Source organism: Mobula hypostoma, chromosome 1, assembly GCF_963921235.1.
Source record: "Mobula hypostoma chromosome 1, sMobHyp1.1, whole genome shotgun sequence".
NCBI lineage: Eukaryota > Metazoa > Chordata > Chondrichthyes > Myliobatiformes > Myliobatidae > Mobula > Mobula hypostoma.
Window position 1 is genome coordinate 232,461,212 of NC_086097.1, and position 16,568 is coordinate 232,477,779.

Here is a 16,568-nt window from a genome sequence, read left to right on the forward strand (position 1 = left end):
GTTTTTATTATTTGCAGAATACATCAAAAGTTTAGCAATTGTACAAAATATGGAAAGAATTGTACATTGCAGAAAATTTATGAAAATTGATGGAGTGTTGTTGAGATTTTGGTATTGATTTGGAAATTGGACCAAAATTGAGGTATTTTGTTTATTATTGCGAAATTCAAAGTGGAGAAGGCTGAGAGTGGAGTGCAAAATGAGTTGCAGCATGGAACAAGCCTTTCCGGCCCAATGAGCCCAGGAACCCACCTATTTAATCCTCATCTGATCATAGGACAATATGCAATGACCAATTAACCTACTAACCAGTACGTCTTTGGACTGTAGGAGGAAACCAGAGCACCCGGAGGAAACCCATCTGGTCACGGGGAGAACGTACCACCTCCCCTTTACAGATGAAATTAAATAGATTTGAGTGCTGTAAGAAAGAACATAAAGGAGGAAATTATTCACGACACTTGTCATAACATGGCCCTCTGAAAATGCTAGGCAAAACCTTCACTGAACGATCATGGAATTGAGCTCAAGTCACAGGATGTAACAAACAGTGCTTGCTCCAATTTATGGACCCCTGTATCCTATTTGGAATATGGGGTGGGTATAGGAGATGACAGGTAATCCACTGGACAGATAAAAATAAAGACAGGAAGTGTTTTTTAAAGGGCAATTCTAAATTAACTTTAGAGGTCATTAAGGTCTTCAAAGCAATAAATAAAGTGTATCCCTGACCTGTGTGGTCAGAGATATAAGCTGAAGAATAATGGGAAGAAAAAAAACCTAATGCGTAGTTGAAATGTAACTAGGTGCAAAAGCAGCATAAAAACTAATGAAGGATAAAGCCAAATTTATAATGAATTGCAAGATGATGAGGTTTTATTTTTACACCGGACTGAATTTTTGAAAAGGATTAGGTAGTTGGGGAAGACGGTCCATGATTTTACATTGTCTTGATGGATGTAAATGGACATTTCCGGTTCAATCTAATTTTTTGTTATTAAGTTAGCACAACAGTTGCTAGCTGTGATTGGTTGCCCGTTGCTGCTTTGTGAGCCGGTCCTCATTCCATCAACATGGCAGTGGTGTGCTGAGCAGTTTTGCTGTATTATTTTAAATATTTTTGTTTGAATCGGTGATACACCTTTAACTTTGACTCTAGATCACTGTAAGAGTTTTTATTCCCAACTTTCTTTTTTGGCTCAAGCAGGGAGACACCCCTTGACTGACAGCCTCTCTGAAATGTTTGACCGCACTGCTTATGGAGAATATGAATCATATCCTCAAGAAAAATGTCCCCAGAAAGAACATGAAGATGGTAATCCTTAATAAAGATGAAATGTTTTGTTATAGTGATTTAGTATGTTTGTTCAGCATGTATTAGAGCTGACTAGGAAGTGCCAATTTTTATTACAAATATTTGCTTAATTCTTAGCTCAAGAAGTGGTGATAGAACTGACTTCCTGGGCTAGAAAGAGGCTAAAGTTAGCCAGAATGTATTTCCTCTGAAGAGAGAATACAGGGAGTTAGGTAAAAAGCTGAGAAGCAGGACCTCCAGGGTGGTAATCTCTGGATTGCGGCCTGTGCCATGTGTCAGTGAGGATAAGAAAAGGATTATTTGGCAGATGAATGCGTGGTTGACGAAGTGGCGCAGGGGTTTCAGATTTCTCCATCATTGGATCTCTTCTGGGAAGGCATCACCTGTACAAAAAGGTTTCACCTGAACCCAAGCTAGACTAAGATCCTTGACGGTAGATTTGTTAGAGCTCTTAGGGAGGATTTAACCTAATTTAGCAGGGAGTTAGGAACCAGAATGATAGTAATGAGGGATGGAGCTGTTGGTATACAAGTAGATGCAGGGTGCAGTGAGACAGTGAGGAATAACAGGCAGATGATAGGGCAAAATTCCAGTCAATGGGATGAGTTGATGTGTAACAGAGGGCCAAAATCAAAAAGAGTGATCAATACAGCAATGAAGGTGTTATATTTGAATGCATGCAGTATACAGAATAAGGTAGATGATCTTGTAGCACAATTACAGATTGGCAGGTACGATATTGTGGGCATCACTGAGTCGTGGCTGAAAGATCCTAGTTGGGAGTTTAACATCCAAGGTTACTGATTATATCAAAAGGACAGTCAGGTAGGCAGAAAGGGTGGGGTGGGCTTTGTTGGTAAAAACTGAAATCAAATCCTTAAAAAGAGGTGACATAAGATTGGAAGGTGTAGAGTCCTTGTGGGTAGAGTTAAGAAACTGCAAGGGTAAAGATACCCTGAAGGGAGTTATATCCAGGACTCCAACAAATAGCCAGGATGCGGGGTACAATTTACAACAGGGGATAGGAAAGGCATGTAAGAGGGCAATGTTATGATAATGATGGAGTATTTCACTATGCAGGTAGATTGGAAATATCGGGTTGGTGCTTGATCCGAAGAGAAGGAATTTGTAGAATGCTTATGAGATGGCTTTTTAGAGCAGTTCATGTTTGAGCCCACTCGGGAGGGGCAATTCTGAATTGGGTGTTCTGTAACGAACCAGATTTGATTAAGAAGCTTAAGGTAAAGAATCCCTTAGGAGACAGTGATCATAATATGACAGAATTCATCCTGCAGCTTGAGAGAGAAGATGAAGTCAGATGTATTACTATTATAGTGGAGTAAAGGGAATTACTGAGGCATGAGAGAGGAGCTGGCTAATGTTGATTGGAAGAGGGCACTGACAAGGATGTCAGCAGAACATCAATGGCTGGAGTTTCTGAGGGGTAATTGGAAGGTGCAGGATAGATACATCCCAAAGACGAAGAAATATTCTAAAGGGAAGGGAGGCAATTATGGCTGACAAGGGAAGACAAAGCCAGCATAAAAACAAAAGAGAGGGCATAAGATATAGCAAGAATTAGTGGGAAATTAGAGGATTAGGAACCTTTTCAAAAACAACAGAAAGCAACTAAAAAAGCCATAAAGGGAGAAAACATGAAATATGAAGGTAAGCTAGCCAACGATATAAAATAGGATATCCAGTTTTCTCAAAAATATATAAAGAGTAAAAGAGAGGCAAGAGTGGATATCAGACCGCTGGAAAATGACATTGGAGCGGTAGTAAAGGGGGACAAAAGAGTGGCGGCTGAACTTGATCAGTATTTTGCATCAGTCTTCACTGAAGATACTAGCAGTATGCCAGAAATGTGAGATGGTCAGGAGGCAGAAGTGAGTGTAATTGCTATTACTAAGGAGAAGTTGCTTGGGAAGTTGAAAGATCTGAAGTTAGATAAGTCACCTGGACAAGATGGATTACATCCAGGGTTTGTGTGGATAGTCAGAAGCTTTTTCCCAGGGCTGAAATGGCTAGCATGAGAGGGCATAGTTTTAAGGTGCTTGGAAGTAGGTATAGAGATGTCAGGGGTAAGTTTTGTACACAGAGTGTGGTGATTGCGTGGAATGGGCTGCTGGCGGTGGTGGTGGAGGTGGAAATGATAGGGTCTTTTAAGAGACTCCTGGATGGATACATGAAGTTTAGAAAAATCGAAGGCTATGGGTAGTTCTAAGGTAAGGACATGTTCGGCACAGCTTTGTGGGCCGAAGGGCCTGTATTGTGCTGTAGGTTTTCTGTTTCTGAAAGGTAGCTAAAGAGATTGTAGAGGCATTACTAATGTCTTTTGAGGATCACTAGATTCTGGAATGGTTCTTAAATGACTGGAAAACTGCAAATGTCTCTCCACTCTTTCAGAAGGGAGGGAGGCAGAAGTTGGGAAATTATAGACAGTTAGCTTGACTTCAGTGGTTGGGAAGATGATGGAGTCCATTATTAAGGATGAGGTTTCAGGATTCTTGGAGGCACATGATAAAATAGGCCAAAGTCAGCATGATTTACTTGAGGGGAAATCTTGCCTGACGGATCTTTTGGAATTCTTTGAGCAACAGTAGGCAGGATAGACAAAGAAGAGTCAGTGGATGTTGTTTACATGGATTTTCAGAAGGCCTTTGACAAGGTGCCCCGCATGAAGCTGCTTAACAAGATAAGAGCCCATGGTATTACAGGAAAGATACTGACATAAGTAGAAGGAGGCAAAGTGTGGAAATAAAGGGGGCCTTTTCTGATTGGCTGCCAGTAACTAGTGGTGTTCCACAGGGGTCGGTGCTAGTACTGCTTCTTTTCACATTTGATGTCAATGATTCGGATGACAGAATTGATTACTTTATGGCCAAGTTTGCGGACGATTGGATGATAAGTGGAGGAGCAGCTAGTGTTGAGGAAGCAGTGAATCTGCAGAAGGAATTAGACAGATTAGGAGAATGGGCAAAGAGGGTGCTGATGGAAATTAGTATAAGGAAGAGTATAGTCATACACTTGGTAAAACAAATAAAGATGTAGACTATTTTCTAAACAAGGAGAATATTCAAAAATCAGAGGTGCAGAGGGACTTGGGAGTCCTTGTGCAGGATTAGGTTGCAGGTTGAGTCAATGGTAAGGAAGGCAAATGCAATGTTAGCATTCATTTCAATAGGACTGGAATATAAGAGAAAGGATGTAATGCTGAGGCTTCATAAGGCATTGGTTCAGATTGCACTAGGAGTATTGTGAGCACTTTTGAGCCCCTTATCTACGAAAGGATGTGCTGCCATTGGAGAAAGTCCAGAGGAAGTTCACTTGAATGATCCCAGAAATGAAAGGGTTAACATACAAGGGGCGTATGATGGCTCTGGACTTCTGCTTGCTGTAGTTTAGAATGAAGGAGGATCTCACTGAAACCTATCGAGTATTGAAATTGTATTGAGTGGATGGGTGGAAGATGTTTCCTAACATCTGTGCGTCTAGAACCAGAGGACACAGCCTCAGAATAGAGGGACATACGTTTAGAATAGAGATGAGGAGGAATTTCTTTAGCCGGATATAGTGAAGCTGTGGAATTCATTGCTACAGCCAGCTGTGGAGGCCAAGTCACCGAGTTTTTTTAAAGTGGGGGTTGATAGGTTTTTGGATAGTCAGGGTGTCAAAGGTTGCAGGGAGAAGCCAGGAGAATGGGATTGAGAGGGATAATAAATCAGCCATGAAGGTATGGCAGAGCAGGCCCAATGGGCCGAATTGCCTAATTTCTTTCCTGTGTTTTACGGTCTTAATGTTTAATTTTCTGCTGTTCAGGGGTATTTGCTGGAAAAGAAACCAGTGCCTTCTGGACACATGGGTGTCCACTGCACATTGTCCCAGCTCATAGTGAAGATTGGTGATAGCGATAAAGCTGTCAGCGCCTGTGGAACAAAATTGTCCCCTCAGTTTGTAAACTTCCCTTGGTCCTTTTGAGTTGATATTTGTGTTAGTTACTGAAGATGGGATTGAGTTTAAGATGTGATTATTTTTGTTTCTAGTTTTTCAAGAACCAGAGAAAGTAAAAAATGAATCTTCTGTGCAGCCTTATTTAAACTCTGGGCAAAGGTAATGTGACTTAAATAGTTAATTATGCATTTTAATCATTTACATAATACACAATTTGCAAATAATCCAAGTTTTACTTTTGAACACGATTTACAAATTTAATGTGCTCTGCTGAGAAGGAGAACATGTAACTGCTATTGGATGCTCACCGATAGCTGATACTCCAATACTTGGTGTCTGGACTGCATCTACTGGAGTTGGCATAACTTCAAAAGAAAAGGCAAATTTCATAACCCCATCAGCAAGCAGCGCACAGGTTTCCAGTAACATTCAAATCTATTGTTGGAGACTCTACAAAAGTACAGACCCAGACACTTTTTAAATCTATTTCATACTATAGTTGTGAGTGTGAGATCACGGTTTATGAAATCACCCAATTTTATTACAGAAGTCCTAGCCCGTAACATTATCACTGGACTGTTCATAATTCCCAGACCCATGTTACATTACCAAGAGAAAATCTGCAGGTGCTAAAATCCAAGTAACACACACAAAATGCTGGAGGAACTCAGCAGGCCAGGCAGCATCTAGGGAAAAAGTCAACGTTTCGGGCCGAGACCCTTCAGCAGGACCTGCTAGAGAGTCTCGGCCGGAAGCATCTAGTGTACTTTTTTTCTGTAGATGCTACCTGGCTTGCTGAGTTCCTCCAGCATTTTGTGTGTGTTGCTTTACATTACCAAGAAAATATATCTGCAAGAAATAGTATGTACTTGCAAGAACAGAACAAATTTATTAGTGAATCTAATTTGGTCAATGTAATATTTGGATCCTAGAAAAAATACAGTTTTAAACTTCCCTCACATTGAGGTGGTCCGTAACAAGGAAGAAAGAAGAAAGATGCAAGGGCACACATGCAAGGAATGTGAAGTAGTAAGTACTGACCTAACATATGATCAGATCTTTGACTTTATTTTTTAATGTTTCATTACTTAAATCTTTTAACTTATTTCCTGTAAAGAAATTATCCTCCTGTGAAAGAACAAAGGATCTTAAAGTTCATTATTTGAATCTAATTTGCCTTTATTTTATTACTGATATAATAACTAGTGATATAAGCATAGTGAAATATCCATGAATAATTGTCAAAAATTGATTCCAAGCCTTACAAATGGGTATTAGCCCAAAGAAACTTTAAGGAATTCCATGGAAGATGGAAGACGTTCCAGAGCTTATGGTTCCAGTAGTAGAAGGCACAGATAGCTTTAGTGCGGTGATTACACTTGAGATTCATGAAACCTAAACCTGCTGCAATTTGTCTATGATTATTCACTGATTATGTCTATGATGCCATCTCCTTGGCCCTATATCTGGATAATAAAGACACCTATGCTAGATTATTGTTTATTGAATACAGCTCCACCTTCTGGCCTATAATTCCAAGCAAGCTCATCTCCATTATCCTTTGCATCTGGATGCCTGACTTCCTGACCAACAGGCCACAATCAGTAAGGATAGGCACTAATACCTCTGCCACAATTATTCTCAACACTGGTGCCCCACAAGCCTGCATCCTCAGCTCCCCTACTCTACTGTCTATGAATTCATGATGTGTTCTAACTCCATCTAGTGGATTGTATCTCAAATAACAACAATGAGTTGGAGTACTGGAGAGAGATGGAGAGCCCAGTAACATGGCGTCTTGGCAACCTTTCCCTCAATGCCAGCAAAGCAAAGGAGCTGGTCATTGACTTCAGGAAGGGGGACAGTGCACATGCTCCTGATAACATTCTGATTCAGATTTGTATATCACATGTACCTCGAAACATACAATGAAATGTGTTGTTTACATTTAACATCCAACCAATTCACCAAAGACTAGAGTTAGAGGTAACTCAGACATTTCCTGGGCTACAGCAACTGAGAGACGTGGAGGGATAAGAACATGGTGAGATTTATTTTGACAAGGTGAATGAGAACTTTAATGTTGAGCAATTGTTCAAGCTGGAGCCAGTGTAGGTCAATAAACACTGGATGCCATTAAATTAAGGGCATAGGACCCCTTGATAATCTTAGTTTTGCAGAAAAGTAAATGAGGGAGACTGTTCATGAATTTGTGGGAATAATCCAATCCAGAAATAACGAAGGTGTAGGGTAGTGTTTTAGTGACAGCTGAGATGAGAATGGAGTTGGGCGTTGATATGGATCATAGTGATGACATAGATATGTGATTTGAAACTCATCACAGGGTTTAAATATTTAACCAAAGTTATAAATAGTATAGTTTGGATTCAGACAGTTGACAATGAAATTTGGAACAGAGCATGTTCTGTGGAAAAAGGGAAAACCTGGACATTAAAAATGAAAAAAGGAAATGTCAGAAGTATCCTGCAACTTGTAGAGTATTGATGAACATCTTTACCTGTACAGTAACCTTTCATACAGTATGTACCATGTTATGTCTGCATAAATTTCTGATTTCCCTGTTTTTGGTTGAGCCAAATTATTTAATTTAAAATTAACAGTTTAGGTCAAAAAAGACAAAGATTACAAAAGCAAGAATATTATTTTGGAGCTTTATAAAGCATTAGTTTTGTTTAATATCTACAGTGAAATGATTCTCAGAGAAATAGAAGACCTAGATGGGATAAAAGTTGGAGGTGTTAACATCAACAGTATAAGATTTGCAGACGATACCACCCAAATAGCAAGTGCTGCAGAAGACCTACAAATCCTCCTAGACAAAGTAGTACAAACAAGTGCAGATTTTGGTCTAACCGTCAACTGTAAATAAACCAAATGTACGGTAATATCAAAACAACAGGATGCTCCCAACTGCCAAATGTACATCGATAACCAAGAGAATTGAACAAAAGACCAGCTTTAATTACCTTGGTAGCTTCGTATCACAAGATGCTAGAAGTAAAGTAGAAATAAAAAGAAGAACTGCCATTGCCAAAACCAACTTCCAAAAAATGAAACCCATTTTTACCAACAGACACATTTCTATGACAACAAGGCTTAGGCTACTAAAATGTTACATCTGGTCAATTTTGCTGTATGCTTTCGAAACATGGACTGGTAACACCAGAACTCCAAAGAAACTTAGAATCAACAGAAATGTGGTTTTTTGGAAGAATGCTGAGAATATCATATAGAGATAGAAACATAGAAAATAGGTGCAGGAGTAGGCCATTCGGCCCTTTGAGCCTGCACCGCCATTTATTATGATCATGGCTGATCCTCCAACTCAGAACCCCGCCCCAGCCTTCCCTCCATACCCCCTGACCCCCATAGCCACAAGGGCCATATCTAACTCCCTCTTAAATATAGCCAATGAACTGGCCTCAACTGTTTCCTGTGGCAGAGAATTCCACAGATTCACCACTCTCTGTGTGAAGAAGTTTTTCCTAATCTCGGTCCTAAAAGGCTTCCCCTCTATCCTCAAACTGTGGCCCCTCGTTCTGGACTTCCCCAACATCGGGAACAATCTTCCTGCATCTAGCCTGTCCAATTCCTTTAGGATCTTATACGTTTCAATCAGATCCCCCCTCAATCTTCTAAATTCCAACGAGTACAAGCCCAGTTCATCCAGTCTTTCTTCATATGAAAGTCCTGCCATCCCAGGAATCAATCTGGTGAACCTTCTTTGTACTCCCTCTATGGCAAGGATGTCTTTCCTCAGATTAGGGGACCAAAACTGCACACAATACTCCAGGTGTGGTCTCACCAAGGCCTTGTACAACTGCAGTAGTACCTCCCTGCTCCTGTACTCAAATCCTCTTGCTATAAATGCCAGCATACCATTCGCCTTTTTCACCACCTGCTGTACCTGCATGCCCACTTTCAATGACTGGTGTATAATGACACCCAGGTCTCATTGCACCTCCCCTTTTCCTAATCGGCCACCATTCAGATAATAATCTGTTTTCCTATTTTTGCCACCAAAGTGGATAACTTCACATTTATCCACATTAAATTGCATCTGCCATGAATTTGCCCACTCACCCAACCTATCCAAGTCACCCTGCATCCTCTTAGCATCCTCCTCACAGCTAACACTGCCACCCAGCTTTGTGTCATCCGCAAACTTGGAGATGCTGCATTTAATTCCCTCATCCAAGTCATTAATATATATTGTAAACAACTGGGGTCCCAGCACTGAGCCTTGCGGTACCCCACTTGTCACCGCCTGCCATTCTGAAAAGGTCCCGTTTATTCCCACTCTTTGCTTCCTGTCTGCTAACCAATTCTCCACCCACACCAATACCTTACCCCTAATACCGTGTGCTTTAAGTTTGCACACTAATCTCCTGTGTGGGACCTTGTCAAAAGCCTTTTGAAAATCCAAATATACCACATCCACTGGTTCTCCCCTATCCACTCTACTAGTTACATCCTCAAAAAATTCTATGAGATTCGTCAGACATGATTTTCCTTTCACAAATCCATGCTGACTTTGTCCGATCATTTCACCGCTTTCCAAATGTGCTGTTATCACATCCTTGATAACTGACTCCAGCAGTTTCCCCACCACCGACGTTAGGCTAACCAGTCTATAATTCCCCGGTTTTTCTCTCCCTCCTTTTTTAAAAAGTGGAGTTACATTAGCCACCCTCCAATCCTCAGGAACTAGTCCAGAATCTAACGAGTTTTGAAAAATTATCACTAATGCATCCACTATTTCTTGGGCTACTTCCTTAAGCACTCTAGGATGCAGACCATCTGGCCCTGGGGATTTATCTGCCTTCAATCCCTTCAATTTACCTAACACCACTTCCCTACTAACATGTATTTCGTTCAGTTCCTCCATCTCACTGGACCCTCTGTCCCCTACTATTTCTGGAAGATTATTTATGTCCTCCTTAGTGAAGACAGAACCAAAGTAATTATTCAATTGGTCTGCCATGTCCTTGCTCCCCATAATCAATTCACCTGTTTCTGTCTGCAGGGGACCTACATTTGTCTTTACCAGTCTTTTCCTTTTTACATATCTATAAAAGCTTTTACAGTCCGTTTTTATGTTCCCTGCCAGTTTTCTCTCATAATCTTTTTTCCCCTTCCTAATTAAGTCCTTTGTCCTCCTCTGCTGAACTCTGAATTTCTCCCAGTCCTCAGGTGAGCCACTTTCTCTGGCTAATTTGTATGCTTCTTCTTTGGAATTGATACTATCCCTAATTTCTCTTGTCAGCCACGGGTGCACTACCTTCCTTGATTTATTTTTTGCCAAACTGGGATGAACAATTGTTGTAGTTCATCCATGCAATCTTTAAATGCTTGCCATTGCATATCCACCGTCAATCCTTTAAGTGTCATTTGCCAGTCTATCTTAGCTAATTCACGTCTCATACCTTCAAAGTTACCCCTCTTTAAGTTCAGAACCTTTGTTTCTGAATTAACTATGTCACTCTCCATCTTAATGAAGAATTCCACCATATTATGGTCACTCTTACCCAAGGGGCCTCTCACGACAAGATCGCTAATTAACCCTTCCTCATTGCTCAAAACCCAGTCCAGAATAGCCTGCTCTCTAGTTGGTTCCTCGACATGTTGGTTCAAAAAACCATCCCGCATACATTCCAAGAAATCCTCTTCCTCAGCACCTTTACCAATTTGGTTCACCCAATCTACATGTAGATTGAAGTCACCCATAATACCCATAGAGTAACTTATGAGACAGTACTCCAACGTGCCCATACAAAAAGATCTTTAATGAGAACATTAAATGAGAGGAAACTTAAATTCCTGGGCCATGTCGTCAGAAAGGTAGAAATAGAATGCCTTGCATTACAAGGCCATATACCTGGGAAATACGGAAGAGGAAGGCAAAGAAGAAAATATATGGACACTGTGAAAGAACTAACAGATCTAAGTGTGCCAGATATCACTGACGCTGCATGGGATCGTTGGATGTGGAAAGCCACGATCGCCCAAGTGTGTAACACACAAGGCACATGAAGAAGAAGTTGTTTTGTTCTAACCAGTACTTTTGCAACTAATTCTGGTCACTGCAGTGTAGGATGGCTGTAAATTCACTAGCGAGTTAGAAAGATTTAATGGATTCGGTCTTAGTTACATAGGTAGAATGGAGAAACTGGGATTTTTCTCCGGTCATTTGATGGTGTTTGGAATCATCAGGTGTTAGGACAGAGTAAATGAACAAGTCCTATTTCTGTTATTAGGCAGCTCAGGAACTTTGGGTCAGAGAAAGGTGTTGGAGAATAAGTATGCAGTTGTAGGTACTGATAGCAATTGAAATGTATTTTAAATTACTGTCATTTATTTCAGTATTATGCAGATCTTCCAGAAGAAGAAAGACTGAAAAAGTTGGCAAACTGTTCCAGACATAGATTCCGGTACATCCCTCCAAACACACCAGAGAACTTCTGGGAGGTGGGGTTTCCTTCCACCCAAACCTGTGTTGATAGAGGTGAGAAACTTCAGAATTACCTCATGGGTCGAGTTTTAGTGGCTTTCTTTGGTAATTAGATTTGTTTTTTCCATATTTCCATTCATGACAGTAAATGACTCCTCAAGGTCAACAAATAATTTGGGGAGGTTTCCCAGCTTTATCATGTTTTAGAGCTTCACACCTTGATAGATGTATTTTGAAACATTGCAGTTGAAAAACCATGGATCCCAAGGAGTTATTTTCACGGTATTGGAAGACTAGCAGGTGCAACCAGGCTTGAAGTGCATAGATCAGCATCTTAAACACAAGAGTTTCATGTCGGAATGATCATTCACTTTCATTGCTCAACAGCTCTTCATTTGGACTTCAACAAAGGACTACTTCATGTTAGGCTGTTAAATTTCACAGAAAGCTAGGAATTAATTTACCAGTCAAGTCAAGTCACTTTTTATTGTCATTTCAACCATAACTGCTGGTACAGTACACAGTAAAAACAAGACAACATTTTTCAGGACCATGGTACTACATGAAAAATACAAAAACTACACTGAACTACGTAAAGCAACACAAAACTACACTAGACTACAGACCTACCCAGGACTGCATAAAGTGCACAAAACAGTGCAGGCATTACAATAAATAATAAACAAGACAATAGGCACAGTACAGGGCAGTAGGTTGGTGTCAGTCCAGGCTCTGGGTATCGAGGAGTCTGATGACTTGGAGGAAGAAACTGTTACATAGTCTGGTCATGAGAGCCCGAATACTTCGGTGCCTTTTGCCAGATGGCAGGAGGGAGAAGAGTTCATATGAGGGGTGCGTGGGGTCCTTCATAATGTTGTTTGCTTTACGGATGCAGCGTGTGGTGTAAATGTCTGCCATGGCGGGAAGAGAGACCCAGATCTTCTCAGCTGACCGCTACAGGGTCTTGCAATCCGAGATGGTGCAATTTCCTATTCATTGGACTATTTAAAAGATGGACATATACAAAATGTTGGAACTCATTAAGTCAGGCAGCATCTACAAACAATCGACATTTTGGGATTGTTGAAGGTGCTGTTGAAGGGTCTCAGCCCCTCTATAGATGCTGTCTGACCTGCTGAGATCCTCCAGCAGTTCGTGTGTGTTGCTCTGAATTCCCAGCATCTGCAGAATCTCTTGTGCTTATGTAAGAGGGAGCTGTGAAGTGGAGGGGCAAACTACAGAGGGCAATGCGAAGAATAGAACGTAGGATAGAGAACTTTAGGAATTAATGTTCTGTCACCAGAATAATGCACTGTAAAAGGAAAGATATCATTACAAGGCCAAATTGTATTGTGCAATCAGTAGAAAGGTTCTTCTATTAGTATAGGTAAGAATATTGCAGAAGTTATATTTGCTCCAGTTCACTTGTAGGCTTGAACAAATACATAATAGAACTGTAAGATATAGGAGCAGACTTGGGCCATTGGGCCCATCGGCCCATCATGCCTGCTCTGCCATTTCATCGTGGCTGATCCATTTCACTCTCAGCCCCAATCTCCCGCCTTCTCTCCATATCCCTTTGTGCCTATACTAATCAAAAATCTATCAACCTGTGCCTTAAATATACCCAATCACTTGGTCTGCACAGCCACCTGTGACAATGAATTCCACAGATTCACCACTCTCTGGCTAAAGAAATTACTTCTCACCTCTGTTCTAAATGGACATCCCTCTATTCAGAGGCGGTGTCCTCACGTCTTAGACTCCCCTACCATAGGAAACATCCTCTCCACATCCACTCTATTAGGGCCATTCGATGTTTCAATGAGATAACCACTCATTCTGAATTCCAGTGAGTACAGGCTTAGAGCCATCAAATGCTCATCATATGTTAAGCCTTCCCAGAATCATTTTTGTGAACCTCCTTTGAATCCTCTCTAGTACCAGCACATTCTTTCTAAGGGGCCCAAAACTGCTCACAATATTCCAAATAAGGCATCACCATACCTGATAAAGCCTTAAAATTACATCCTTGCTTTTATATTCTAATCCTCTCGAAAAGAATGCTAACATTGCATTCACCTTCCTCATCTCGGACTCAACCTGCAAACTAACCTTGAGGGGAATCCAGCATGAGGATTCCTAAGACCCTTTGCACTTCAGGTATTTGAATTTTCTCGCTATTTAGAAAATAGTCTACATTTTTTATTTATTCTCCCAAAGTGTATGGTCACACACTTTGGAAGAAAAAATAAAAAATGTAGACTGTTTTCAGAAGTGAATAACCAGAAATTTCCTAACACTGTATTCCATCTGCCACTTCACTGCCCACTCTCCTAAATCTGTCGAAGTCATTCTGTAGCCTGTGAATGTAATATAGATTAGGAAATCTTGTATCTAGCAGAATATCAATTAAATAGGACATGAGAGTACAGGAAGGAAGCAATTCGGTCCATAATGTCTGCCAGCTCCTTGCTGGAAAAAATCTTCTCCTCGTTCACCTACTCTCTATTCAATAATGAATCTTCACCTACTTTGTGGTAATACCTGAGGGCTTCTCAATACACTGGATGGATTGGACTGCTGATTTGGAGAAGCCAGAAGGTGGGGGTCTGTTTCATGATACCTCTTCGTGGTGCCTGGATGCAGTGGAATTATCACACTCCATTTCCCCTGACCTGGAATATCTGATGATTAAGTTCGGACTGTTCCACTTACCTAAGAGAATTCTCCATCATGGCCCTGATCGCAGTTCGGGTACCAACAAAAGCAGAAGTTAAACAAGCACTCTACGTTGTGAATGTCTTGATTAACAAACAAAAAACGGCGTACCTGATGCTCTTCAAATCATAATTGAGGACTTTGGTCAGGCTTGTTTGAAAAAAATCTCTGCCCAAATATCATCAACATATCACCTGCAACACCAGCGCTTCCAACACACTCAACCACTGTTACAGTATGATTAGGAATGCCTACTTTTCCATGCCTAGATCGCATTACAAGAAATCTGATCCTCCAACTTTGTTGTCCTCCTGTATATAGGCAGAGGCTAAAGAACAAGGCTTCAGAGATAAGACAACACACACAAAATGCTGGAGGAACTCAGCAGGCCGGGCAGTATCCATGGGAATGAACAAGCAGTCGATGTTTTAGGCCGAGAACCTTATTCAGGACTAAAAAGTTCCTGAATAAAAAGGTTGAGGAGGGGAAGAAGAATAGTTACAAAGTGATAGGTGAAGCCAGGTGGGTGAGAAAGGTAAAGGGCTGGTGAGGAAGGAATATGATAAAAGAGGAGAGTAGACATAGGAGAAAAGGAAGGAGGAGGGGGAGATGATAGGCAGGTGAGAAGAGGTAAGAGGCTAGAGAGGGGAATAGAAGAAGAGGGGAGGGGAGGGAATTTTCTTTTTGGGAAGGAGAAATCGATATTCATGCCATCAAGTTGGAGGCTACCCAGATGGAATACCAGGTGTTTCTTCCCACCCTGAGGGTGGCCTCATGGTGGCAAAGAGGAGGCTATAGACCGACATGTCAGAACAGGAATGGAAATTGGAATTAAAATGTTTGGCCAACATGAAGCTCTGGTTTTGGCAAATGGAGCAGAGATGCTCTACATAGCGGTTCCTCAATTGATGACAGGTCTCACCAATATTGAGGTGGCCGCATCGGGAGCACAAGACACTCTGGATGTGGTCTTTCATTGATTCTACTGTATTTCTTGTGTTCACTGTGATTGCCTGCAAGAAAATGAATCTCAGCGTTGTATGTGGTGATGTATGTGTACTCTGGTTATAAATTTACTTTGAACTTGCACTTCCTGTAGAAAGCAACATTTGCATTTACGTAGCCATGTTCAAGCCCTTTGAGCAGTTATTTTGCACATTGTTAGAAGAGTTATAGCAGCCCAAGTGTGCATAGGAAACTCCTGCTGACAATACCAACCAGATGATCTGCTTCTAGTTACTTTGATCAATGGATAAGTACACGCTTGTTCACCAAGGTCAAATTCCTCATTCTTTACAATATTATCATGATCCTTTACTTTGTACAGTCGACGATTCGGGCCGAGACCCTTCGTCAGGACTAACTGAAAGAAAAGCTAGGAAGAGATTTGAAAGTGGGAGGGGGAGATCCAAAATGATAGGAGAAGACAAGAGGGGGAGGGATGGAGCCAAGAGCTGGACAGGTGATTGGCAAAAGGGATATGAGAGGATCATGGGACAGGTGGCCCAGGGAGAAAGAAAGGGGGGAGGGGGGGAAAAAGCCCAGAGGATGGGCAAGGGGTATAGTGAGAGGGACAGAGGGAGTAAAAGGAAAGAGAGAAAAAGAATGTGTGTATATAAATAAATAACGGATGGGGTACGACGGGGAGGTGGGGCATTAGCGGAAGTTTGAGAAGTCAATGTTCATGCCATCAGGTTGGAGGCTACCCAGACGGAATATAAGGTGTTGTTCCTCCAACCTGAGTGTGGCTTCATCTTTACAGTAGAGGAGGCTGTGGATAGACATATCAGAATGGGACATGGAATTAAATTTGTGGCCACTGGGAGATCCTGCTTTCTCTGGCAGACAGAGCATAGGTGTTCAGCGAAACGATCTCCCAGTCTGCATCGGCCAATATATAGAAGGCTACATCGGGAGCACCGGACGCAGTATATCACCCCAGCCGACTCACAGGTGAAGTGTCGCCTCACCTGGAAGGACTGTCTGGGGCCCTGAATGGTGGTAAGGGAGGAAGCGTAAGGGCATGTGTAGCACTTGTTCCACTTACAAGGATAAATGCCAGGAGGGAGATCGGTGGGGAGGGATGGGGGGGCACGAATGGACAAG

At 41.5% G+C, this 16,568-nt stretch overlaps 1 protein-coding gene across 3 annotated transcripts in view; it reads left to right on the forward strand.

Annotated features, from left to right (window-relative positions):
- The window catches only part of rbbp8 (retinoblastoma binding protein 8), a 146,751-nt gene that overhangs the window by 127,433 nt on the left and 2,750 nt on the right, over positions 1 to 16,568 (forward strand). For 2 of the 3 annotated variants that reach the window (XM_063066051.1, XM_063066042.1), the window contains exons 16-19: positions 1,205 to 1,315; positions 5,362 to 5,428; positions 6,202 to 6,298; positions 11,654 to 11,795. In XM_063066051.1, the coding sequence (XP_062922121.1) occupies positions 1,205 to 1,315; positions 5,362 to 5,428; positions 6,202 to 6,298; positions 11,654 to 11,795 (417 nt within the window). The remainder of the gene's footprint in view (positions 1 to 1,204; positions 1,316 to 5,361; positions 5,429 to 6,201; positions 6,299 to 11,653; positions 11,796 to 16,568) is intronic. The other variant, XM_063066058.1, reaches the window with a different exon arrangement.